This window comes from Sturnus vulgaris, chromosome Z (assembly GCF_052056855.1).
Source record: "Sturnus vulgaris isolate bStuVul1 chromosome Z, bStuVul1.hap1, whole genome shotgun sequence".
Lineage (NCBI taxonomy): Eukaryota > Metazoa > Chordata > Aves > Passeriformes > Sturnidae > Sturnus > Sturnus vulgaris.
Window position 1 is genome coordinate 34,708,771 of NC_142283.1, and position 27,300 is coordinate 34,736,070.

The 27,300-nt window shown below is 42.1% G+C and overlaps 1 protein-coding gene across 2 annotated transcripts in view; it reads right to left on the reverse strand.

Annotated features, from left to right (window-relative positions):
- GNE (glucosamine (UDP-N-acetyl)-2-epimerase/N-acetylmannosamine kinase) overlaps positions 1 to 21,485 on the reverse strand; it is a 34,340-nt gene extending 12,855 nt beyond the window's left edge. Inside the window, exons 1-6 of one of the 2 annotated variants that reach the window (XM_014887113.2) lie at positions 21,398 to 21,485; positions 8,302 to 8,510; positions 5,582 to 6,033; positions 4,476 to 4,628; positions 3,814 to 4,026; positions 3,487 to 3,574 (exon numbers count right to left, since the gene is read on the reverse strand). In XM_014887113.2, coding sequence (XP_014742599.2) covers positions 3,487 to 3,574; positions 3,814 to 4,026; positions 4,476 to 4,628; positions 5,582 to 6,033; positions 8,302 to 8,510; positions 21,398 to 21,448 — 1,166 coding nt within the window. In that variant the 5' untranslated portion in view covers positions 21,449 to 21,485. Of the gene's footprint in view, positions 1 to 3,486; positions 3,575 to 3,813; positions 4,027 to 4,475; positions 4,629 to 5,581; positions 6,034 to 8,301; positions 8,511 to 12,539; positions 12,613 to 21,397 lie in introns of those variants that run through there. The other variant, XM_088156344.1, reaches the window with a different exon arrangement.
- Between the last annotated feature and the right edge of the window lie 5,815 nt (positions 21,486 to 27,300).

The window sequence follows — 27,300 nt, forward strand, 5'->3', positions numbered from 1 at the left end:
TTACTGAGAATTCTATTATTTCATGATCACTTAATCCCAAATGGCCCCTAACCTCCACATCTCCCACTAGCCCTTCTCTGTTCCCCTTTTTGAAGATTGGAGTATCATAGGCTTGGCATCTCTCCCACTCTGATTTTTTCAAAGATAAAGGAGATTGGCTTAGCAACATTTGCCAGCTCCCTCAGCACATGTGGGTGCATCCCGTCAGGCCTGTAGATTTATGGGTGCTTAATCTGCCTATCTGATCTCTAACCCAACCCTCCACAAACAAGTCTGCCATTCTCCAACTTTTTTCTCTTACCTCTGAGGTCCGGGATTCCTGTGGGCTGTTCTCAGCAGTAAAGACTGAGGCAGAGGAGACATTCAATAATGCTACCATCTCTGTGTCTTTCATCACCAGGACACCCACATGATCCAGCAGCAGTCACACATCTACCCTGCTCTTTCTGCTACTGTTGATGAACTTGTAGAAGTCCTTCTTGTCGTCCTTGATATCCCGAGCCAGACTGAATTCCAATGGGCTTTAGCCTTCCTTCTCACATCCCTGTATATTCTGACAATGTTCCTATAGTCCCCCCGTGTGGCTAGTCCCTTTTTTCACATCTTGTAAATTTCTTTCTTCTGAGTTTTACTAGAAGCTCATCTATTTAGGTCTCCAGCCCTCTTTGCCTGACTTCTGGATCATAGTGATGCACTGGTCTTGAGGTCAGAGGAAGTGATGCTTGAATACTGACCAGTATTCTCTGGACACCCTCCTCATCTGGAGTCCTAACCCATCTGACTCCAAATAGATCCCTGAAGAAGTGAAAGTTAGCTCTTTGCAAGTTTAGGGTTCTAATCCTCCTTGCAGTTTTGCCTCACCAATGCAGGATTCTGAGTTTCTAATGGTCACTGCAGCCAATGCTGTCCCCAGCCTTCACATCTTCAACCAGTGCACCTTGGTTTGTTAGTACAAAGCACAGAACACACCTTTCTTCACCGGCTCCTTCACCACTGCATGAAAATTATCTTCACTGACCTGCAGGAACTTCCTGAACTGTGTGTGCAAGTTGTGTTGTCAATCTTAAGAAATATTAGGTACAAGTCTCCCAGGAGAACCAGGGCCTGTGACTGTGAGGCTATTTCAGTTGCTCACACAAAGCCTCATGAACTTCCTCCTCTTCATCAGGTGGCCTCTGGTAAATATCCACAAAAGTGTCACCTATATTAGCCGGTCCCTTAATTCTCATCCATAAACTCTCAACTTGATCATCTGTCCCTGAGCAAAGCCTGATACATTCCAATTGCTCTCTCACATGAAGAGCAACTCCACCACTGTGCTTCTCAGACCTGTCCACTCTAAAAAATACATAGCCACCCATGACAACATTCCAGGTATGTTGCCATAATTCCAATGAGATCATGGCTCTACAACCTGACATAGATTACTAGTTTATTAGATTACCTTGTTTATACCACTTGCTGCGTCCACTGCTATACAAGCACTTCTCAGAAGATCAAGCAACAAGGTTGCTTGAAGGGGAGTAAGAGTCATAAACACTACAGTCATAGAAACGCTTGATGCGTTTTGCCCTATAATCCTGTCCTAGAGCGATCTATGTTATTGTATTCCGTATCTATCTGTGCCCAAAAATTGTTACCGTTTCTTCAAGATTCTGCAGTGGGGACCTTGTGTGTGTGTGGCGGGTGGGGGGGTGACTGCAGGCATTTTTAAAATCCCCTTGCCCAGGCAGTTTCCTGCCTTTTGCTGCGTGGTGTTTGCTTTGTGAGCTGTTTCATCTTTGTTTTGGCAGCAGTTTTTTTCCCCTTCCCTTTTTGGGTTTTCATTTTTTTGCCCCTTGTCTCAGAGGGACTCCAGCTGGCGTTTCTGGGCTGTCTTGGGGCGAAGCCCACAGGTGCCTTCCTGCTGCCGTAGGGAGGGGCAGGCCCCACCCCAGTCCGAGCTGCACCTGGAGAGAAGATTACGGGAGTAGAGCCTCTCCCTTTTGTGGCAGCCTTGGGTTTGCCATTCTAAAACCTGCATTTTGCAGTTAGAAACTGTTCCAAAGCGAACTTTGCAAGGTCTGCAGGCAGCAAAAAAGCCACTGTGTTCCTGGGGTCAGGCACCCTGATCCAGCACCAATGGACTGGTCCTTCCCCACCACCCCACCCCACAGCCATGGTGCACAGCACAGCAGTGATGCTGGCAGAGCCCACAGGAGAAGCAGGACAGCAGGAGGAAGCAGCAGCAGCAACATGGACCACATGAACCAGCAAGTTTCCATCTGCCTCCAGAACTGTTCTGCAGCTCCCCTGCCTTCCCAGTGGGGGTTGTCACCATCTTGCCTCTCTGCTCCTGCAAATGTGGTCACCTGGAAGGCACCATCTTGGAAGGGCAGGGTGTGATGCCACCTTCCTTTTGTCCATCAGCCAGGTGGCTGCCTCTGGCAGGTACCACTTCAGTAACAGTTATTTCTGGCATTTCGGGTCTCTCTTTGTCTCCGTGGGGTTTTGAGATTTAGCAGTTTAGTATTTAGAAGCTATTTACTTTCCCCCCCTTCCCTGTTTGTTAATAAACTGTTATTTTTTTCACTTCCATCTTGTGTCTTGTTCCTTATTTATGGGAAGTGATTGGTTGAAATCAAGGGGGAGGTTACTCATTTCAGAGTGCCCACCTTTTAAAATTGCCTCAGAACAAGACAGGTCTTCAAACTGAGCTGCAGCCAATGAACATCTGTCTCTGCACTGGTTGCTCTGTCCTGCTCCCCAGGAGGAAGCAATTGCACAGCTGTTGCCCTTTGGACCCCACTCCTCGAGTCCTTCAGTTTAAAGCCCATTGCAACAAACTGGCCAGTGTGCTGTCAAAGATTCTCTCCTCTTTTTAGCCAGGAGGATCCCATTCCCCTGTAACAGGCAAAAAATCATAAAAAAACCCCCCACTCTTATATAAGCCAAAACCTTCTCAGCAGCACCAGGCACAAACCCAAACATTGATTTGCATATGCCTGTCTCTGGCTGTTCTGATTTCTCTAACAGGGAGGGCAGACAAGGAGGTGACTTGGGCAGTGATGTTTTTCATGTGCCTCACTAGGGCTTTATAGTCTTCCTTGATCCTGGCCAGTTTTCGGCTCTCACTGTCATTTGTACCCACATGAAAAAGTGTCCTTCAGGCACAAGTCAGAGTAGGCAGACAGGATGTTCTCCCCCATGCTGCTCCTAAAGAACAAGCTCTCTTAATCATACTGATCTAAGTTAATAAGAATTTTGTCCTCTTGACTTCCTGTTGGATGTTAAATGACTACTTGTATTGAAACATTACATTTTGCTCTATAAATACTACTGCATATCAGACATCACATTATGGTTGTGAAGTGAAAAATCTTTTGTAACCTCAGATCAGTGCATCAAAAGCACTTCAATCAAATATGATGAAACACCTTAGGACTAAATGCCTTTTACTCTACTGCTTTAACATCCCCTGCAATGAATTAAGATGAATGTACTCACCATGGATATTGCTTCCCAAACTGCAGCTGTAGAGCATGAAGAATCTTATCCTGTGTATCAGCATCACGAACATGAAGAACATTTTCACCTAGATGACAAAAATTAACATAATAGGACAGATCACATCCTCAAATTGTGTTAGAGTATGAGCTGCTCTAGAAATGAAAAAAAAAATTGTTTTTATTTCCTCTGTGAGGGAAAGATGCCCATCAGATTGATATCTGTGTTCATCAGTTACGTGCCTCCTCTTGCTACCACTAAAGCAACAGTGACACCTATGATACACTGTCCTGCATTACAAAACAATGGAGTTAAGCAAACATGTACCTGTTTCTCTTCCTGTCTGACGTGTCCCCAGGTTGATGACAGGTGTACCGAACGCTCCCACCTCTCTAACACCACAGCTGCTGTTACCAATCATACAACCAGCATGAGCAACTAGCTGAATGAACTGGTCAAATGGCACATGCTTTACTGCCCGAAAATTGGGATGGTGTTCAATGCCCTTCTTCCTCATCACACGAACCATCTCTTTGCTTCCTACAGAAAAACAAAGTAGAATAAATGTTTTAAGTTCTACTTTTAAAATCAAAGTCCAGACACACAAAGGATCTAGTAGCCAGCCATTCACTGAGTTGCCAGCTCTGAAATGTTTTTTTTCTCTTTATCCTTACAATGTAAATTGCATAGCTCAGCACATATGCCAAAGTTTAATACAAGAATTCACCGCAAACTTATCTTTGTAGTTTTAAGTTAATTTAAGAGGCACTAATATTGCTCCTACATGTCACATGGTCTCTCCTCGTTTTCCTTTCTCACACTGAAAAGCTGAAATGTCCTCCAGCAATGTGAACATGGAGCTGCAGCAGATGCACCCATGAGGCTGCCACCATCCAGCTATTTCCATCTGGCTGGAGCACCTGGGACAAAAGCACTCTTTTAAAGATAATCTGTTATGTGTCACTCTGTCATGAAAGTATTCTACTCACCTGCATCCACATTAGGGAACAGGACAAGAGTTCTCTTGTTGAAGGAGATGAGTGCATCTAGTGTCAGCTCAAACATCTTTATGGAATGTTTAATATCTGTGGTTACAGGATGTTGCAGAGCAACTATATAATCTCTGGTTTTGACATCTTCACCTGTCCAAATGGAGGGCAAGAAAAGTTTTTTTATTGGCATAGAATAGCAAGAGGAAGGAAGGACATACTTTGGTAACTACACATGTGAAGGCTTGAAAAGTCAAGGCAGTGAATGGGATATATCTAACATATAGGGATCTATGCTGGAATAAAAATCAAGGGAGTTACAGGGTAACCTAACTTGCTATTTGCCTCTCCAAGCACATCTCATAACTTTTGAGACCATTACCTAAATGTCAACAAACTGGTAACTTGCAAGTCTACTTCTGAAGCTTTCCAAGACTACACCAGGATCAAAAGACTGTTCTCACACCACTATAAATCTGGAATAACTCCTTAGAATGCTATGACTTGGAATAACAAGTCATACTCGTCTTAGTATATTTGATAACCATTTATCTGCAAAACATACTGATGGAAAAAGATTCCAGCTTCCAACTACACATGGTAGTCGTACAGGAGACTGCTTTGTCAAAGATAAAAAGCAAACATAAAACCCCACTGTTTACAGTTATTATTTTTAGGGCAATGAGTGTGAAACACTAAAAGCCTTTGCAGCATTTTGTCCTGCTGCAGTGTGTTCCCCCAAAAAACGTTCATAATATAAATTTTGTTTGATTTTTTTATATTAGGGCCTGAACAGCTTTGATTCTATTTAACCAAAACTCTATTATACCAAAGTAACTGCCCATGTAAGACTGTTCTGCTTTTAAATTGTTCAGCTTAGAGAAATTACCCATTTAAAGAGTTATTTTTTGACTTGACAGAAGGTCCAGAAGTGTTCAGCAAATTAGTTTTGTAGCTTTTCAGCTGTACGTGGCAGAATACACAATGCAAGCCAATGTAGAAAGAAATACCAGCTACTATTTAAAAATATATTACTTTTTGACTGATAACCTACTTACTGAGTTTGTAAAAGCATGTGAGAAAAATATAAAAAATGGCCTGCTTACCTAGCCACATGCTAATAATACTCATGTAGTCCTTGTTTTTGGCAGAGAGAAGCTTGTCGTATGAGGGACAGCCTGCTAAAAGGATGCGGTCGTGGTCTTCACACATGGCTATCAAGTGCTGCTCTGCACTCCTTGTGCAGCACACGTGGTAATGGGCCAGTTTGGTTATGGCATGTCTGATGGAGTCATCGATGGTCCCACTGACTTCCCCACCTTCGATGTGAAGAATGCGAATGTTCATCAGGGCTGCAGACGTGGCCAGGGCCAAAGCGTCGAATCTGTCCCCGTGAACTATCATTATGTCAGGCTTCAGGCGGTTGAGGACATCAGGTAACTTGACTAATGCAAGGCCCACCGACTCCACCATCGCTGCCTCATCCTCCCCTCTCACGATGGTGTGTAATCTTGTATGAATATCAAAGTCATCTTGCTCAATCATACGATAGGTATTACTGAAGGCAAGAGAAAAAGGGTTATTAGAATAAACACAACTTGATTTTACAGCAATATTGCTTCACAAAATAAACATGAATTGCAATAGCTGTGCTAAGGTTTGAAAAAAGACCTCCTTTTCACATCTTCTTCACTGAGGAAAGTAGCTTTTCCGATTTTAACAGAATATTCTCATCCATGTGAAGATCTTCCCTAGTATTCCAAACATTCAGTTTCTCTAGACACCTTCAAGGAAGAACTGTGCTGAACATATTCTGTAAATCCTCAGAAATCAAACTCTTTGTTCATGTGTCTGCAGAGCCTTTCAGAGAATAGACATTGCATGACTTCCTGTCAGAAAGGGTAAGTTTATTGACTTTTCTGTGGACAACTGTATAAACCAACAAACGTGATGCAAAGCTGAGGCCTGTATGTTTAAAGAAAACATCCCACAGGTGGCATATATTACTTCAGATTCTGTTTTTTTTAAGGCAAATCCTTTTTATTTTACTGAGTAAAGGGGCTTGTGTTTATATAGCATAAACTTCATTATGTTTCCGGCTCCATTTACAAATATCCTTCACAGATTTATAATTTTCCTGATTATGTACATTTATCTCAGAAAACGCTTTTCTTTTTGTTTCTGTATTCTTTGCCTTTTGAAAGGTGAAAATTGCACAAGACTGTGCATTTCAGCAACAGACACTTCACAGGATCACTGTCATCTGACTTCTGCTACTGTTAATTACCCCATTCACATCATTAGAACATGTATGTTCCAAGGACCCACTCATTTTCTAGGACCAGCCAGATTAAGTAGTGTAGTGCTAGGCCCTGAAAAAACCCCAAGGATTACCTGGGGTTTAGAATACTTACCACAAAGTAATTAACAGCAAAAACATTTGCCAGATCAAAATCTCTACTGTTTGCTTTGTGCATTACAAATCATTCACAATACAGAGACAAGTATTAAATACCTTGGAACTGGAAAAGCAGTATTTTCTATTACCTTGCACAAGTCTTGCAGACATCAAAGGGTTATGTGATATAGAGAAATCAGGACCAGGTTGTCCTTTTTAGCAAATCAAATGCTTTATTTTATGGATTGCTTTATTTCTCCAATCAGACACGGTGCAATTCATCCTACTAACCTGTTGACTGAAATTCAACTGTTTTGTTTTGGTTTTTTGTCTGGTTTTGTTTTGCATTAGGTTAGTTTTGTGATGTTGAATTCACCTTGCCATGCCACTGGATGGAAACAATGTCTAGTACAAAGCAAGGAACAGAGCACTAGAATGTGCAGAAAGAGAACAGTCACTAGTGGAACATCCTGTCTTATTAGTTTGAGATAATATAACTTCCTTCTGCCCTAGCTTATAAAATGCCAGTATTTCTCATTGGAAAGTACAAAACGTATCTCTACTTGAGGAAACACTTTTACATTTCTAAAAGTTCAACAATGCTGACATACTGCAGACCTACACTGAAGTCTGATTTTGTTTTCCAGAATATGCGTTTTCCCATCTATTTCACTGACTGGGTCCAATCTGGTAAATGCAGCCTGAGGAAAATCAACTACAACCCAGAAAGGCTATACATGCTGCTCCTTCTACCTTCTCCCCAGCAACCAGAAGAATATCATGTGGGAAGTCCTTCCAAGGGAAGGGATTTTGACCAAGACATCTCATCCTCTGGGCAAGCTATTTGACTGCTTATGGGGAGTTATGGACAAGGACTCTATCCTCTCCCACCTACTCATATACCATAGAGTAAGTATAACATATATCTATTATTTTGTTATTCATTTTATCAGAAACATACAACCACACTTTCCTGCCTCCGCAATACTGGAAGTAAGAACTAAGAGTGTTCTCTTGGGATATGCAATATATAAGCACTTTCTCCAGTAACTGCAAAGCAGAAGAGCTGCAATTTGAAATGACTAAGGAGACTCTTTTCTCCATGAAAATTAAAAAACTGCAGCACGTTTCCATTTGACAATCACCAAGTTTCAAGGAAAAATGCAGGACACGAGTTTCTCACTTCATACAGTCTGTGATCCTGTTTAGGATCTCAGTTACAGCATTTGTGCAACATTATAGAATTCCAAGATTGGGTGAAAAAATCCCAGAAATATGCAATCTCATAAGGAGAGGCAAAATAAAATTCTGGGGAAAAAAAGTAAAACTTTGTTGTATACACTCTTGATGCCAAGACTTCTTTTTACCTAATCATATTATTATTGTAAACACCTAGGAAACTTACTGGTAGATAAAAATTCACCTTACCCATAATCATCAATCAGGTGGGAACCAAGCACTACAACATCCAGCTCAAAAAACTGTGGTTCTGCCTTAATACCAAACATAATGGGAGCTAATTTTGAATAATCAGCACGGTTGCAAGTAGCAACACAAACACGAAGTTTGTGGTTGTTTCCATTCTTCTCCATGACTTCCTTCTGTTTCTGCTTTGAAAGATTCTTGAAGTACACCTCCTGACATAACAGAGAAAAAAATTGGTGTGTCATTAATAATAGTAATTTACTTACAGCAAATGGTATACACTTCATGAACAGTATACATAGGTGCAGCCCAAACTATGGGTAGACAGTAACTACTCCACTGATAATGGACACTTAGTATCTAACAGAATGAAACAAGTTCTGTTTCCAAAATTGAGATTAGAAATGTATTTTTTCTAGTTAAAACTCGACTTTAATACTTCTATTTCTACAAACAGTATACAAAAATTCTGTATAAACAACATTTAAGCATTATGAACTTCAGCTGCAATTTAACAGTAAAATGACTTCTCCCTGTTCTGATGGAAACCTCTGTATAACAATTATTCTGCCTTAGTAAATGAAAGAAAGAAAATCTCATATTCCAAATTACAGAATGGAAATATCCACTGACAGACTGTAAAAAAGAGGAAGTTTTTGACTAAAACAGTTCATGTATCTCCATTAAACACATTTTGGCAAGGTAAAGCAAGTTAAACATTTACTTCTAAAGCCTTACACATCCTATTGTAGGCCAAAGTACATTAAGAAAATCAATAGTACAGTATTAGGTTCAAATAAACCAATTAAAAAAGGATACAGCAATAATAATCCCAAAATAACCCAAATTTCCCCTCCTCCCAAACAGAAATTACTAACGTGTTAGCAAGAGTTTAAGTAAGTACCATCCTTTTGGTATAAATCTAATGTTCTGTCAGAATTTTGGTCCAATGTGCAGACTTTTTCTGGGTTAATGCACAAGGTTTGCTTCTCCTTGACTCAAAGCAGTATCAAACACTCTACTGATTTTGCCAGCTAGAAAAGCATGACAGTGCATGATAATATTAACAGAAGGAATTCCATGGTCCTTTTAGATTGCATTCAGATTTTTTCAGTAAAATTCTAGAAGAAAGGCTACTGTGACTTCACACTCCGATGAAACTTATAAAATTCAGCAACTTTCCAAGACTTCTCTATTTTTAAGACATTAGTTTAGGTTTCATCATACACGACAAAACAATGCTTTGGTGTAATAGCAATATTAGGGCGATCAGTAATCTATGCCGAGTCATCAAAGGTAAAGTGCTATCTCTAGTCCATTATGGGTCTGCAAAACTACGACTAGCACAGACGTTAGCCAGACTTAGATCGAACAGACCCACCGCTTTTCCTCATTTCTAAAACAACTGCTCTTTGGAGCTGGTTCTGAGCAGGCCATTGTCATTATTTATGTTATTATTTATATTATTTATTATTGCCATTATTTATGACAATAATAATTATTATTATTTAGTTAAACCACCCACTAATTAAAATAAAATGGTGATCAAGATATGAATGCCACTCCTGACACACTTATAAGCTTGTCTTTGAAACTGCATGAACAGTATTAATATAACTAGAGGCAAACCTCTCAAATAACCCTTCAAGTTGGCCACTGCTGCATACATAGTCTGTATTATATAAAACAAGAAGCCAAAGTAATAAGCTGCAAAATAAGGAGATGACAAAGCAAAGTTATCCGAAGCCTATTAACTCCAAGTTACCTGTCTGAGCTAGGACCACCACAACACCTCTGACAAAGCAGTTTCTTTTAGATTATGCAAAGCAGGCTTTTAAGAAGCAGAACAGTTTCCTGTCCTCCTTTTTTCTTCAAGCATTGTCATTGCTTGAATTCTAAACTAAATTCTAAAAACCTTCCATCCAGACACAGAACATACAATCCCCTAAAACAGTAGGTCTGTAAGTCGAGAAAAAGCAAAATCTCATTTTTCATCATAACTACAGATCCAACAGAACTGAATCACTAGCCCACACATCTTTCCAGCCATGAAGATCACATTTGATTACAGTTGGTATTTGACTGTAATAATGATCTCTTGAAATAATTTTAGAGGTAGAAGTGGAGACACTCCAAATCAGTCTGAATTGACTAGAATCAAAAGGAATTCCTGGTATTTGTCCATTCCAACTTCTGTTAACACTGTATTTCAATGCAGAATTATTTCCAGTACTGCCTTAAAACTCTGTAACACAGTAGTTTCAAAAAGCTGCCAAATGAGCCACGCATAGGCCTTGGTGCAGACAGGTCTTCTATTGCTGTCAATTTTAAACACCTGCTTATCTGAAGAACCAAAATATTTACCCTAACATAAGGCAGATAACAATGCAATGTAAGTATCAACTGCATGTGGAAATTTGCCATTAATTAAAGTGGTATATTGTTTTCTAGGATAACGTGGATGTTTCCTGAAGAAACATGTGATGTATTGCTACATCACAGTTTAATAACAGACATTATTCTATCTTGACTCAGACCCTTTTTGAGCCTAAATGCAAAAATAATTCTGTCTTTTTGGACAGTATTCACTGTCAACAAGTAATGGTCAAGTCCCTTCAGCCATGAACAGTAAATTCCTTCAAGCAGAGCTGTGATGCTCTAGCTACAAAATTCTATTACCACTGTGGTTTTAGAACTTATTAACAGCTTTTGCAGGCAAGTCATCTCTTTCCAAAACTGTTCACCAAAATTATTTGAAATAACTAATCACTAATATTTGCCTCTTAGTTTCTATATGTTTGATGATACACTGAGTTTGATCTACATAGAACTCTCTAGCTGGGAGTTCTCTAGCTGTTCCAAGGTCTACCTCTTCCACCCTGCAGGGACAAGCAATCTTTATCAGAAAGGAGAAGAAATAAAACAGTCTTCCATGAAGGACTACTTGAAATAATTAATCTCCATGTGCTCTGGTCTACTGCTCTTCTATATACCATCCTAAAGCTTTTAGATTATTACAGATTGAAGGACTTTTTAGGACTGGGAAATTCTGGGCCAGACTTTACAGCAGCCAAGCAGCTACTATTTCTGTTAGCAGTCCCCAGAGCATGAGACACCCCTCAATCACTGTTTCACAAACAAATGACACACCTGCATATTCTATATTCTACTTTCACACCTCTGAAACACTGGGCTATAAAATGAAAGGCTCTGGAATATTCCCAGTCTCTACACTACATACATGTATGCCCACGTGTTGAGGGCAATTTCACCTTCCCCCTTACTTTGCTGTGTGGTATACAGGATATTCTGCCCTGAACTCTTCCCACACGTGCACCAGTATATGCACTCGCACCACCCTTCTCCACCCATCGGCTGAGACATCAGCTCTACATCGCCTGTGCGCACACACCCGGGCCTCTTCCTAGAGCAGATGACCAAGTCCTTCAGACAGCCCAAACACCTCTGTGAAGCTGGAAAAACATCCATTGCCTTGCAAGTGTTACGGCAAAAATTGCTCCCCACCATTCCCCCCCAAGAATGCGGCTGATGACTTCTCCAAACCCCTTCCTGATGCGAGGAATTACCCACTGTGCTTCTCCAGCATACTGATACACCAAGAATCACAGAATATGATGATACCAGTGCTGAATTGGAAGGGACCCACATGGATCGCGTCCAACTCTTATTCCTGCACAGGACACCCCAAGCCCCAAGCATGCATGTGCCTGATAATATTGTCCAAACGCTTCCTGAACCCCGTCACGCTGGCGCTGTGACCATTTCCCTGGGGAGCCCGTTCCAGCCACCCTCTGGGCGAAGTGCCTTTTTCCAATATCCAGCCTAAATCCGCCCTGACACTTCAGGCCATGCACTTGTTACACACGTGGAGGGTCCGCCCTGGTACTCCCCTTCCGTACCCCCCCCAGCCCGGGAAAAGCCACGCCTGCGGCCGGCCGCTCTCTATGCTCTTCTGGACAGTGCCCGGTGCACCTTTCCCCTGGGGGGCTCTGGATCCCCGTTTATGCCGGGAAAAAGCTGGCGCCCATATCTCCAGGGCTCTGGAGGAACATTCCGCGGCGACGCGCCCCAGTCCGCTCGCCACCCCGCCCCCGGGCACAGTCGCACCCCCGCCGCGCTCCCGCCCCCGCCCCCGCCTCCGCCGCCCCGCCGCCTCCCCGCACATCTGCGGCGGCCCGGCCGGCCCGGGCCCGGGCTCTGCGCGGCCGCCTCGCAGTCACCTTGCGCTGCGCCAGGACCGCGGCGGCGGCGCCGGCCCGCTCGCATCCGCCGGCAGCAAGCCCCGCCCCCGCAGGAAGTGAGCGCGGAGCAGGGCGCTGCCCTGGCCGCGCCCCGCCGGACACAGCGGCTTCGGCCCCGGGCAGACCGCAGGTTTGCGCACACGGAATCACAGAACCAATTAGGTTGGAAAGGACCTTTGAGGTCATCAAGTCCACCTTAGCATACAACACCACCTTGTCAACCAGACCACGGCACTGAGTGCCACATCCAGTCTTTCCTGAAACACCTCCAGGGATGGTGACTCCTTTGCAACCGCAGCCCATTCCAATGTCTAATCACTTCTTTCTATGAAGAAATTCTTCCTAAAGAGGAACCACATCGTGGAGGTGGGATAATCTCTTCTTGTCAGTTTATATATGGAATACTCCATATATACACACACCTGAGCAATCTAGTTAAAACTGCTGGATGATCTCACAGACTCAGTGGCGACTGCCATGGTGTTACGAGCTTTTAGAGTGAGGGCTGTCAGGGAACTTCGGGCTGTGGGGTTGCTGTAGGAGATGCAGAGTTAGGACAAACACAGCTTACAGGGGTGTAGTAAGAATAAGACAGGTGCCTGATCGTGCAGGCTGTGAGGAACTGCAGCCCTCCAGTCAAGGCACCTACCACTAGCTCATGAAGAGTGCCTAGGTGTGATGCAGAATTTTATAATTTTGGCATTAATTCAGCCCTGGGTGCCGCCAAATGACAACTTCATTGATGTGCAGCACAATCAAAAAAGCTCTTAAACCAATTACCATGTGTTGCTGTCGTCTGTGTTCCAGTGGACTGTGAAAGAGATGTGGTTTGTTTTCTCAAGCTGGAGGTATTTTGAGGTCGTCTCACATTAGTGAAGTGACTGTGACTTGGATCCTGTTTCAGTACCTGAGGCACCATGTGTAACAACAACAACCTGTTCCCACTATATTCTGCTATGAAAACAGCTACCTAAAATATTTCAGTAGTGGTGTCACACAGTGCTAGTAAAAGGAAAATTCTCCACCCATTTTTATCTCTCTGATCTCACATTTGTGTAGCTGAAACCTGAATCTAGTGTGGTAGGGCCATGTATCTGAAAAAGCCTGTACAACATTCAGCTATTTGGTATCTGTACTTTGCCATAGTTTTTCAGTCCTGATTGTGTCTTTGCTCATCCATATAATACCTTAGGGGGTCTCAAATCCCTTCTAGTTTTGCCCTTTAATTCTTAGAAAAATTAGCCATAAGAGTGACTCCTGTGTTTGACATACCTAGAAGAAGGTAGGTGCAAGGGATGAGATAGTTGCATTTCTGGCCTTTACCAGGGAGAAAAAGGTTGACTTTCCTAGCAGTTACAAATACTTGTTTAAAAAGACTTTGAGAAACAATTACTGGAGTCTTCAGCTAAAAGAAAAAAATATCTTCAATAGCAATTATTAAAGTAAAAACCCTTTAAGACTTACCCTTGGGAATTTGAAGTGATGATCTGACTGTTTCCCAAGAGACCTAGAAAAGATCTTATCCTATGCTGACGTTCAGAAAGTCCTCACACAGATGTGCTTCAATGAGTCATAGCTCCTCAAAAACTCAGTGTTTTGAGATTATTGCAGCACACCAACTTCTGAAATTACCAGGCATCTTAGTTTGCAATACTGACCACATGTAGTAATAGCAACTGGAGTGCACCTTAGGTTCAATTCACATCCAATTAAAATAATTTTCATTGTTCTCTCCATCACTAGATTTCCTTTATGCACATTGCTTAAAAACCCATGTACATTTTGGAAATGTCAAATTAAATAAATTTGAATTGTCTCCTGTAAATGCTTTCAGGTTATGCTTAACAGCACAACTATGGTTGGTTTCACTTAAACAAAATGCTGAAGAACAGCCTGAATATTATTTGAGCATGAGTGTATGGAAGTGTGAATATATGGACAGACTCTGCTTTATACTGGTACTAACACAGCTAGAAGCAACTACATTGAGAGTTAATTACTCTTAGAACAGCGTCAGTGCATCACTTCATGTGATTTTTCTGTAAATGTTCTAATGGTGCTTCAGCATGTTGCAGTAAAAAGTGCAGAAGAAACAAGAAAGTTTATGCTCCTTTTGGTTATTTCTCTCTCACAGACCTCCCATACTACATAAACAGATTAATTTTTTCTTGTTAGTGAGCCAGGCCTCTAAGCCTTCCAGCAAAGAGACAAATGCTATGCAGAGAGATGAGATGGGAGGAGTCGTCTCATCCCATGCTCCAGTCAGTTTTATGCTTTGTTTCTCAAAATCTCCAATGACACTGTGAAGAGGACCTCCCGTCCTTGACAAGGCCTGTGGCTGTGAAGAGGTTCATTAGAGGAGTAGGGTCTCAGTATCTAGATAATTTATTGGCACTTCCCTTTTCAGACAGCTTTGCAGGAGTAGTAAAGGCTCTGCAGAGACTATATGGACATTAGTGTCAAAGTGCTGGGAAATGTTGGAGGTGAGGAGCTTACTAATTTTGGGAGATCTGAACAGAAGAATCAAGATAAGTTGGTTTGGTTTGTAGCTGGTTTGGATTTGTTGGAAACCCATCGTGCAAGAGGTGAAAGGTGCTGAACTGGGATAGTCTGTGCATAACAGGGCCCAGGAGATGGATAATGTGGACAGACAGAATCAGTAGAGGTCTGATCTTCTGCCCTGGTGATAAAGCACTGTGTTTCTTATTCCCTTCTGAAAGCAGAGCGTTATTACTTTTCAACATCTACATGAAGCGAATCTTTTATTACTTCTCCTTAATTTTTCATTTACGTCCATTTTATTTATGTCAAACACATTTCCACTAAGATTTTCAAAGCAGCTGTCCATACCAATTCTGTACTGTCCAGTCTGAAACACCTGAAAGCAACTGAAATTTTAAAGATCAGGGCTTTCAGAAAAGCAGGTTCTTCTGACACAGCCAAACTGATAAACTGAAGATTCTGGCACAGTAGTGTTCAGCTACTGTGAATGCACTCCATTACAAATATCCCTTGTAGGAAGAGACCAAATACCAAGTACTACATGATACAAGGAGAATATAAGCAGTTACACACAGTAGGGAAAGCCTAACAAGTTTTACCTTTCTGCATTTTCCTGTTTGTTCTTCCCAGATAAACTACCAGGTGAGCTGTACAGTTAATAGCAATTGTGGGCAACCACTGATGTTCCAGAAGAGGGGAAGAGATCAGGGATAAGACAATGCCATAAATGCTATGAAGAGAGAAATTTCAGGATTTATTCTCTTCTCATCACAACACAGATCTCTTACATCTCTGCTCGGAGTCTTACGCTAACACAAAAAGGGCATCTACATGTAGGTAAGATTGTAAGACACAGAATTCCCAGCTAAGGGAGAGGAAATCAATAACTATATGAAAATTTGTTCTTTGTCTCTGGAAAGATACTGTCCAAAGAAATCAGTGAAGCTGGTCCAGGGAGCTACCTTATCACTCTCTACATCTAAGTGAAGGGAGATTGTAGCAAGGTGAGGATCAGTTTCTTCTCCCAAGTAACAAGTGATAGACAAGAGGAAATGGCTCAAGGTGTACTTGTGGAGGTTTATTCTTGGATATTCAGAAATATTTATTCACTGAAAGGGTTATCAAACATTATAAGCAGCCGCCTAAAGAAATACTGGAGTCACCATCCCTAGAATTATTTAAAAGGCACATAGATGTGGCACTTATGATTTAATGTTGGACTCGGCAGTGCTGTATTAATGGTTGGACTTGATGACCTTAAGGTTCTTTTCCAATCTAAATATTCCATGAGTCGGTGTTAAAATCAGGGGCTTCAAAAACTCAGGTAACAAGCAGAGTTGTGAATCTCAATTGACATAATTAGGAATTAGGAAAAAATATCCCATATCAGAGTTTCCAATGTTCTATAATACATTACAGTCCTTTTCTTCCTTATTGGAAACGTGGCATATTCTGGTGTCAGGTGTCTTACAAAATAATGGCATTTGCACGTATCCTATAAAATGTGAGAAAAGTTTATTGTAACTAGCTGGAGTTGTAGAATGTGATAGATGCATGGCATAAAAAGCAACCTCTGCTCTAGAGAATTCCTTGATCAGGAGTATGTGTGTGAGCTAAGATAATATCCGTCTAAAGCCCATGCAAAGAAGTGAAAAGAGTACTGGAAACCTCAGTAGTTTTTTGGTTTTTTTTTTTCCCAGTTCATTCAATGTCTTGAGCCTTTATCTTAATTTCAGCTAAAAAGAACACCAGGCCACAAAACCTTTCCTTCCTACTCCCTCTATCTAAAAATAGTGGAACTGACCCACTTTTTGCTGTCATCATGTGACTAACTCTGCGTGTGATCAGTTTAATTCTTCAAAAGGGTCTGTTTTCTTCACTTGTTATCAATACTGTTAAGGTTATGGCTTGTCTGTTTCTTCTGAAGCTCCACTCCTTGTTCAGTCCTGCTGGAATGATTGCTGTTGCTGATTTTTTGACACACATTGGACATCCACTGGGAAATCTGACACAGTTCCACATACCCAAGCTGGATTCAAACCAGTTGGTCTTGAGCAATGATGGCAGCCTTGGCTGGGGTGATTCTTGTGGTGTAATTCTTCCTCTTACTGTGCTGTGCATCTACACCCCTTCATCAGTAGACAATGCAGTTCACTTAAAACAACTTGGGGTATGTTCAAAATGGAGTGAGTAGAGTTACTGTACATACTCAGAGTATTTGGACATGAGCCAGCACAGAATCATCTTGACTGGAAGCTGTCATCACTTGGTAAGTCAGTGGGTAACTTTGCCAAATACAAGATCCCAATTTTTGCCTCAGGTATTGTTTGTTATATTTATTTGTTATATTTATTGGTTATATTATTTGAGAATTATTTGTTATATATGAATATGTATATTATGTCTATATAATATTGATATCTGTATGTATGAATACCTGATTGAGGATACCCTGCGGAAGAAACAGCCAAGTTTGCAACAGCCAAAGATGCAAATGTCTCTCATTTGCGAATGCTTGGAAAGAAAATTCTGCTAAGCTTTTTTTTTCATTTCAAATTGACATGAAGTGCTGAAAAGAAAGTTAAAAATCTGGCAGGAAGGAGGAATCAAACTCTAGCCACTTCTCACTATTAATAAATACCTCCCGTGTTGCATACACGTCTAGAGATTCCTCTTTGCTTTTCTTGTCCAACTGGTTTGTATTTTATTTTTTTTTAATCTCTCCTAATCCTTTTGAGGCTGTTTGGCATCCTACTTAAATGCAACTGTGTTTTTCAATGTGACCCTCAGATGACAAATATTTGAAAAATTGTGTCTTCTCTGGTAATTGCTAATTTCTAATTTTAAGGAGTACTAATATTACACATAATTACAAAAAAAATCGTTAAGAATTGATCCAATATAAGGACTAAAGAAGTATAATAGTAAACATGTATTTCTACCCTTTACGCCATATTAAAATAATTTCTTTCACGTGTAGTTTGTGGATTTTGGCTATTAACTGCACTAAGACAAAAAAAGTGACAAAAGAAGAAAATGAGATTGTAAAGTTGCAGTACAAAGCAGATAGTCAGTTTACACTTACCAATACAGATGAGGAAATTTTGTGAGACAGAGAATATAAAATGGACAAAGAAATATAGCAGTATCTACCCTTCACTAAATCTAGATTCTCCTGTCTTTTAATGCACTAGGTATTATTAGGTGAGTTATTCAAATGTCTCCAGTAATCATGTGACTCTCGGAGGAACCTTAAATCCTAACTTATTACATGGCTACTATAATTCCCTGAAACAAATTCAGATTTTCCATTTGAAGAAGCTTGTAGAGATGCAAGAGAAGGCTTAACTGCCAGTCAAAAGCACAGCGGTATTCCACAAAAGTACATCTACGCTTCTAATTCTGGGTCAAGAATAAAATCTTCTTGTTTTTTGGAAGTGTCTGTAGCTCTTATTTTCATTACCAGAAATGTCCAGAAAAAGTTTGGTTGGAACAACAAAAGTTGGAACAATAAATAAAAGTCAAGGAAAAGTAAAAAGAAGCACACACTTAAAAAAAAAGGTTCTGAGTCTAAAGCCTCCAACCAGTAAACCTTCTGTAAATGTGCTTTGATTGGACAGTAAATCAAGATCTTGATGATGATGAGCAAATCTTTGGAATTCAGGATGACAATTAGGAAAAAATCCCAAAAAACCCCACATGCTAAATTGCCATTTACTTCTTTCCTTCCGGCTTTTTGATATTCATCTGGAAAAAAAGTCACATGAAGAGCATCTGAGTCAGATGTTATTCTAGAATAGTCTAATTTTCTCAGCTGGATTTGCTATCCATGTTCTTTTATTAAAGAACTCAGATATTAAAACTTTGATTTAGTAGCAGATGTTTTAATGAAAAATTGTCCAGAATTACAGAGACATAAAAGTAACTGCTGAAACATTCTCTGATTTTTCCAGGAAGAGCAACTCTTCGACAGATGTTCTAACAAACACCCATGTCCTTAGGCTGTGTTGAGTCCCTTCAGGAAGGACCATACACTGTTAAGAGAACAGCAGCCTATTTTCCCAAGGCCTTCTGTGTGCCACGGTGTAGGAAGTTACTCAGAATCATGTGGACACAGACCACTCTCTGACTGACCTGGCTGCTTAGGCACTATTTATAAAAAATTCAGCCTGAATGCCCCTGACAAGGAGACTCCAGGTTGTGACAGGCTCTCCCTCTTACTTTTCCTCTGCTTTTTGAAACCCTCTTGTGTGTCTCTGAAAGGCAGTTATGAAATATTGGCATTGTGTGGAATGCTCTCATGCCTCTGTTTTCTCATACAAAGATTCAATGATCCAGCTCAATCTTTTGATTAGAATTAAAATTTGATTACAATTGCAAGAAAAAGCATACAGTTTGAACATGATTTTGAAAAGGACATTCCTGTATTTTCAGGAAAATACTTAGTGGAAAAATCGCTGTGATTGGCTCCTACCACATGAAATCAGGCATATTTACAGAAGATATTATGGGTGTCCTTGACTCTGCCCTAGTGTCAGTTTTACATAGCCCATAAAAATCTGCCTTCCCGAGGCAGCACAGTGTTGATGGGAATCATGTCCCTGAGTATGGGCCACCAAACATCTTAATAGTTAAAATTCTCCAGGCTGCAGGTAGACTTGTAAAGTGTGATATGCTTAAGGAGCAATGCAGCAGAGGTGAGAAATCCTCTGGTAGAAGAGTGCTCCCAAGTCAGACGGTCTACATAGTTCCTGTGTACTGACATTCTCAATTAAAACCTTGGGGGATATGCAAACATTCTACAATTTCCATCAGCACCTTTGATTTCCTTATATGAATGGGGAGCTTTGTTAATTCTCACTTTTGTCCCTGAGTTGGTTTATTCTTCAGGATCTGATATGCTGACATGGTGGTTTCAGATTTGGAATCAGGGCACCATAGGAAAACACTGCTACAAGAGGTCAAAAAAGTCAATTAATTTCTTACGTAAAAATAAATACAACAGATATATTTTCAGTGCTTTTTGGAAATCTGTTTCTTAAAAGCCTAAATCTGAGTCCTAGATGGATGCCGTCACTGGTGAATATCCAAGTTGATATTTCTCAACACCTCCAGATCTCAGGGAGACCTGGTGCCAAATCTAAAATCAAAGCTGGCTGGGACACAAGAGGAAAGGGAGGGTATGTAAAGAAGAGCTTCAGAGAAAGAACTGACATGGTAGGACATTCAGACTGAAATGGAACAGCCTTCTTTGCATGATAGGCACCTTTTGTTTTGTATTTTGGCAGACATCACCTCCGATAGCTGCTCCTCACCCTTCAAGCATGCAGAGAGCTATAGCTCCTGGTAGTTAAAACCAGCTGGTAGTCAGCCACAAAACCTACTCTACAGGTGGCAAAGTGAATGACTTGGGGCAACAACATCAGCAGGACTACTTCCTGCAGTGGCATTGCTGGTCAAGAGCAAGAAATCTGGACCTCTCCCATGGGTCTTGGCCACTTCTCCAGTCCCATCTTCCCAGCCTTTCTGCACCTGCTATCCTCCCTGCCGTACGTCTCTCCTCTGCCTTCCCCTCAATGTTGTGTTGACTTCACCTGTTAGCTGAACGCCTTCTGAGAAAAGCTACCTGAAAAATTACCCGACAGAGCTCAAGTCCCCTTGTTATCCCACCTGTATTCATGCCTCTTCTCCCAAACCCTGTCCACATCCTGCTTGAAAGTGAATTCTTTGAGCTTGTATGCCTTTCTTCCTAAAGTGCTTGTATAGCAACTGGCATGTTGGGGCCATTCGTCATACCACGGGTACATCAACAGAATAAAACTATAAATTATTCTAGACCCTTGCCGAGACCACCCTCCAGGGTGGGTGAACCTAATGTGGGTGAATCTAATTTCTCATCTCCCAAATTACAGAATGGTAGTCACAGTCACAAGGAACACTGTGCTAGCTTTGGGAAGGTCACCGGCTCCCCACAGCTTGCTATGGACGGGGGAATGAAAAGAGAATCTAGAGAGAAAGGGCACAAACAGGCAACCATTCAGCACAGGTCTCACGAGAACTTCTAAGCGCCCAGAACATCGGCCGGCACGGCCCCAGATCTCGTGTGCCCGGTGGAGACACGGAGATACAGAGGCGGGTCCCGCGATGGCCCTGGAGACGGCGCCTGCCGTGACATGCTCGCCGAGCGGGCAGGGCAGCTCCCTCCCGGGCGCATCCCCCGGTGCCGGGTGCCGGCTCGGCGAGGGCTCGGTGCAGCGTTGCCTCCCTCCCTCAGCCGCGGCACGGCCCCGCAGCGCCCCGGCCCGCTCGCGGCCCCCGGCCCAGCCCCGACTTACGTGCGGGCCGCGGGCCAGCGGCTCCCGGCGCGGCGGCGCGTTCGTCCCCATGGCGGCCGCCGCTCCCCGCCGCTTTCCCGAGCCGGCTCCGCCGCTGCCTAGCCGAGAGGGACCCGCAGCCGCTGCCACGCCGCGGGAGAGGCGCCCAGGGCCGGGGCCACACCGGGACCGCCCCGCAAGCGCCGCCCTCCGCCCGCCGCCGGGAGGGGTCCGCGCGCGTCTGTGGAGGTGCGGAGGGATGAGGGGCTGTGCTTCTCGGTATTCCGGGGTGATGGAGGCGTGCTGGGACCAAGGGCTTTGGGACTCACTGCGTGAGCTAAGGCCGTCCTGTACCCCTGCAGGGCAGCGTGGGAAGCGGGGTCCTACTCCGGGTATCCCCCGATGTCGCCTCCTAGTGCTCTCCCGTGCCTCGGGGAGCCATTCCCCGGCTCGGTACCCTCAGAGCACTCACAGCGGTGAGGAAATGCAGGCAGCCTTACTGCTGCCAAGCGTCTCTGTGGATATTACCCGCTAATATCCGTGACACCTAGTGCATTTAACATCACCAAGACTACCCAGATCCGGAGGAATCTGCAGCTGTCTCGAGGCAAGGAGCCTGTCAAGTGAGTGTTCCAAACACAGGTCTAGAAGACAGCAGCAGCCAGAGCTTCACAAGTCTGATTCCAGTTTCTTCTTGTTTCAAGACAAGACTTGTCTCAAGTTTTAAGGCTGTGTATGCTGTGTCTTGTATCTGTACCTCTGGCCTCTCCAAAGTCCTGGGCCTACATGTGTGCGCCCTGTCCCAAGGGAGCCCTGAAGTTAACCCTTCTCATGCAGAGCCCCAGGCTGCTCTAGACGCCTGTGTGACCACAAATTTCTTGGTCATCTTGGGGTACTTGCAGTTCTTTCATGAATGTCTTTTGATTTTTTAGATGTGTGCCTTAGTGTTTGCAGATAAATTACTTGTCTCCAGCCTTTCTTGCCTTTCCTGTTTGTTTTTCCTGGAACACAGATGTTCAAAGTAACAGATAAATTTATAGCACTTTACTCCAGTAAGCAGGTCAGCACGCAGCACCTCTAAGTTTTACTGACTGGCTTTTTCTCTGCGACCAGATTTACACCTGTACACAAACAATTCAACAGTAGTGGCCATGACTATTGCTGTGATATTCTTTTAATTTGCATCAGTGTGCTATACTGGCATCTGTTTTGATTCCTCCCTTATAGCCATGGCGGTTTATAATTGGCAGTTTATAAGTTTTTGCATTCTGTTACCACAGTGTTTTCCTTGCTGCTCATTTTATCCTGTTAAATATCTACAAGATAAATTACTAAATAAAACATCAGAACAAAAGGAAGGACAATAAAGCAGCACGAAAGACTAAAAAGGTGGGCATTTGTAGAATTGGAAAAGAAGGAGGCGTTTTCTTAGTTTGCTGTGAACTGCGTATTGGATTTCCCCCCCATTTTACACAGCTTGCAGATCTGTGTGATTCTCTTTACCATATATTTTTGCTGTGAGTTCTTTGCTGTTCTCTTCTTTCTTTGTCTCAGAAACATACATAATTTTTTCTGTCTCTAGTCCAATCTGAAACCCAAGTGTTACACTCTGTTTACTGAAATCTCATCCTGCACGTATGTATTTTCAGCTCTTATTTCTTCTCAGCATTGAAACATCCAATTAACAGATTTTCTTCTGCCAGGACTGCATTACACAGGTGTATATATGTAGGCATGCTCATAAATATATATGTAGGTATGTAGATTTTAAACATATTTGCCAGTTGTGGGAGAAAGCAAGCTGTATTGAAAGTTCCCTGTGTGAGATACTTGGTTTCTATATTTTTTCTGTTGTTGACAAAAGAGGACCTTAGATTTAGAACTTGAGGCTCTATTTTTTTCCTCTGGGACAACACAGTACTAAAAAGAAAAGCCCAAATTCACTTGGGCTTCTCTGAACAGCATTCCTTTCTGACTGTACCTTTCCACTTTTGCAAACATTTGTCATCCTGCCTCTCCAAATGTCACTAATCATTTGTTTGGCATGGGACCTTTACTTCCTATTCTACTAATGATTAGTACCCTTACAGATGGGCCTTAGTTTTGAATTGATACAAATCCTAGTTCCTTTATTTAACTCTTTTTTGTTTCCTTTAGTACTGTATTCTGTAGTACTGTGGAAAATTCACATCTTCCAGGAACCGTGTCTGGTGTGCTACAGGACTGTCTTTTACTTTTCCTGAAACTTAGCAAAAGCAGGAGCCCGGGATTCTGGCATGTCAGCCTGAGACCTTAGTGAGTCTGCTCTGAAAACTCACCAACTCCTTCAGACAAATGAGCACACCTGAGTTCTTGTAGGGACAGTCAGGTGTTCCTGTCCTGGTCCTTTGTGCCATGTGAGTTGTTCTGGTGTTTTACCCAGCCTGCAGGAAATCATGGCTTCAGCAGTGCAGTAAAGTATCCCTAAGGTGTTTGAGGCTTTCAGTATTATGTGTCTTTGTCCTGGCCTCCCTAGCTGAAAGACGATTGTTATTCTCAGGCAGCTTCTACAGACTGTGGAGATGTGGTAATTCAGAAGTGTAAGACTTTATGAAGGAGGGATGGCAGGTGCATAAAGTGACCCTTTAACAAGGTTTCCCCTCGCTATCTCTTGATTTGGAACAGCAACAGGTAATTTCTGTGATACGTCCATGTCCTGGATTTAGGAAGGATAAGTTAATTTTTGTCCTAGTACGTGGTATAGTGTTGTGTTCTGGATTTAGTATAAGAATAATGTTGATAGCAGACTTACATTTTCAGTTGTTACTAAGTTTATAGTAGTGTTTGTACTAAGTCGGAGAATTTTCAGCTTCTTATTCCCTGCCAGCAAGAAGGCTGGCAGGATACAAGAAGCTGGGAGAGGACACAGCCAGGACAGCTGACCCCAACTGGCCAAAGGGATATTCCATACCATATCATGCTTAGTATATGAACTGAGGAGGAAAACTGTCTGGGGCCTGCTGCTTGGGAAGTGGCAGAATTGGTGAGCAGGCAGTGAGCAATTGCTTTGTGCATCACTTTTTAATATATTCTAACTATTATTGTTGTTGTTGTTGTTATTATTATTATTATTAATCATCACCACCATCATTATTAATATGTTCTCTCTGTCCCTGTTAAACTGTCCTTATGTAAAGCCAGAAGTCTGAGTCTGCTGATTCTCTGCCCCTTCCTGATGAGAGGGTGGACTGAATGAGCAGCTGTGAATCATGGTTTTAAAGAGTTAAGATTTTTGCTAAAGGTAGAATTAGTTTCCGTAACCAAGATGTAAGCTAGGTAGGTAAATGGTAGGTTAATAATTACTAGATGCTTAGGCTAGAGCTAATTGATATAATTATCTACTATTATGAATTTATGAATAGAAGAATGTAAAATAAGCAAACCGTTAATTGCAAAGCACGAGGCCTTGGATCATGCCAGAGGGTCACAGAGACCTGATGAAGACTCTCCTGACTTCATCCTTTGAGACCACTGACCCATTTCGAGATCACCGACCCAATTCAAGAGAAGAACTGCGCATGTGTGAAGGACTAATGGACTCATTTTAATATGGGGTGGGGATGAGAGGTGCTGGGGTTATGCATATGTATTGTATGTAAGATCTTGGGGAATAAACAGATGGCAAAGAACCTTGTTCGGGGCAGTCACGCCTTTCAGAGGTGACTCCCTTGCTGCCTGCCAGTGAATAAACATACCACTTTCTAACTTTAAGTAGTTAGAAGTTCTTTGTCCGTGATTATGCTGGTTTTTAACAATTCACTGTGTGGTGTTTCATTGCCAGCTGGGGTTAGAACCATGACAGTCCATCACTCCTTCTCTGCACACAAGACAAATGGAGAGGGTTGTGTTCTCCTTAATCGTCAGTAGGCTTGTGAACCACCTAAGGTTGTATAAGCTACTTGAGTAGCTTAACTGAGTGCCTGCCTTCTCACACAAAACCAGACCTTCAAGTGTCTTTTCTTGTCTTCTGGCCTCTCCTTTAAGGAACAAGTCTTCATAAAATGCTGTTGCCCCATGTCAACTCAGTCTACAGTCTAAAAAATTATTGCATTTTAAATAACATGTTGGTCAATTTTTATCAGTTTGGCAGAAGTTTCTATTTCTCCCCCTCTTCTCCTGCTTTGGTGAGACCACTGACTTGCAAATAGCAATAACCCCATTGAACAGGGTGTTCTGAGAGAGGGATCTGCACAGGGAACTCAAATTGAGCTGCTTGCATTGCCTGCTGCTGGCCAGCTGAGGCAGCTGACACATTGCTGACAGAAGCCTGGCTGCTTGATAAGGAAAGGGGAATAAAAAAGTCTTTGCCTTTGTAAAGTTGTATGTGATATTAAAATGAGTATAGTGATCAGTAAGATGTACACTGACGACTTCACGCAGATATGTCTGTTTTCCACACATCTTCACTGACCTTTCCTATTGAAAGGGAGGTAACATCACCCTTTTCCTGCTAATGTTGCCTGGGCTTTCAACAGTATCTTACAGGTTCACTTGATCTCCCTTGGCAGTTTATGTAGTCCGGAGACTTATGCCCTGTCCAAGTGATGAGGTATTAAGTGTGGAGGAAGCCAAAGTGTGGACATGGATGATTTACAGAAGCTTTTTGTGCTCCTTTGTGGGCATTCATAGTGCTGAGCTGGTATTGCAGGAAGCTGAGAATAAATATTAAGTCCTCTAACCCCTTCTAGGATATACTTACTTCTCTCTGCTTTAGGGCAAGGAGGGAGAGAAGGAACTTTTCAAGTAATCTTAGATTAAACAATTAACCTTGCTTAACTAGATTTTCTTGCTCTACCCTCCTTTATTTGCCTCCAGGCTGTTCCTGTCAAAAACCATGTGAAGAACATCCACTAAGAAAAGAGCAAACTGCTGTTATGTAGTTCCTTCAGGCTCAGCTAAAAATGTCACCACAAACACTGTAGGAATTCAGTACAGCAATTAGCACAGTAAAGTTGCTGAAGGAGAAAGGAAGGTCTGAACTTCCAGAATGACAGAAATAAAGATTATTTCTACCAGCCACTGCTACAAGGGACTGTGGATGAGGCAGACGAGCTGGGGCCTTCCCTGCCCTTTTCATCCTCTACAGGAGTGCCTGACCAGACTGACGGAAACAAGTGGAATGTGGATCCTGGATCCACAAGAGCAGATACTCTTGGTCGAGAGAGAGGTGAATGGGAAAGCTCTGCGTAGAAAATCCCCAGGTTTGCAGACTTACTAAGACCCAGTATTTTACATTGATTCAAACAGGTGATGATTAAAACACCTTACTGATATTTAGAAAAAGACCAGTACTTCATCTAAAAGTCCAAGTGTGTTAATGTAGTAAAAGGCCTAGGGTTTCTATAGCTAGTAGCATACAGTATGGTAAATGGTTAATATATTTAGGTCAACACAACTCATTAAAAAGAAGACCTGTAGCCTCTGTAGTATAATAGCATCTTTCTGCTAGCAGAAGCAACATCACATTCTTTACATGTTCACAGCCTACTACAACACTCAGTAAATTCAGATCTTACTCCTTAGCTAGTTTTTGGCTAAGTCTTCTGCTGTATCCCAATAATGTTGCTGTATGTAACAAAGTTCTTAGAGTAAATGTTTAGTACACAAGCTATGTGGTGTTAGAAGAAAACATTTACCCCTGCTCTTCTAATTTCAAAAGCTTCAAGCTCTGAAGGATCCTGCACAGATGGAGTACAGTGGAGTATTTGTATGGTGTTCATCTTCTGACTGTTCTGGCAGAAATAAACTGCAATCCCTCCTACATTTAATTGAAGCAGGAGTCTGGAAGCACTAGGCTTATATAGCTAAGTATGTATGGAAGCAGGCTGAAGGTAGGATTAATTTGAGATGGTATGGAATGTTTACCTAGAAAACAAGAAAGGCCT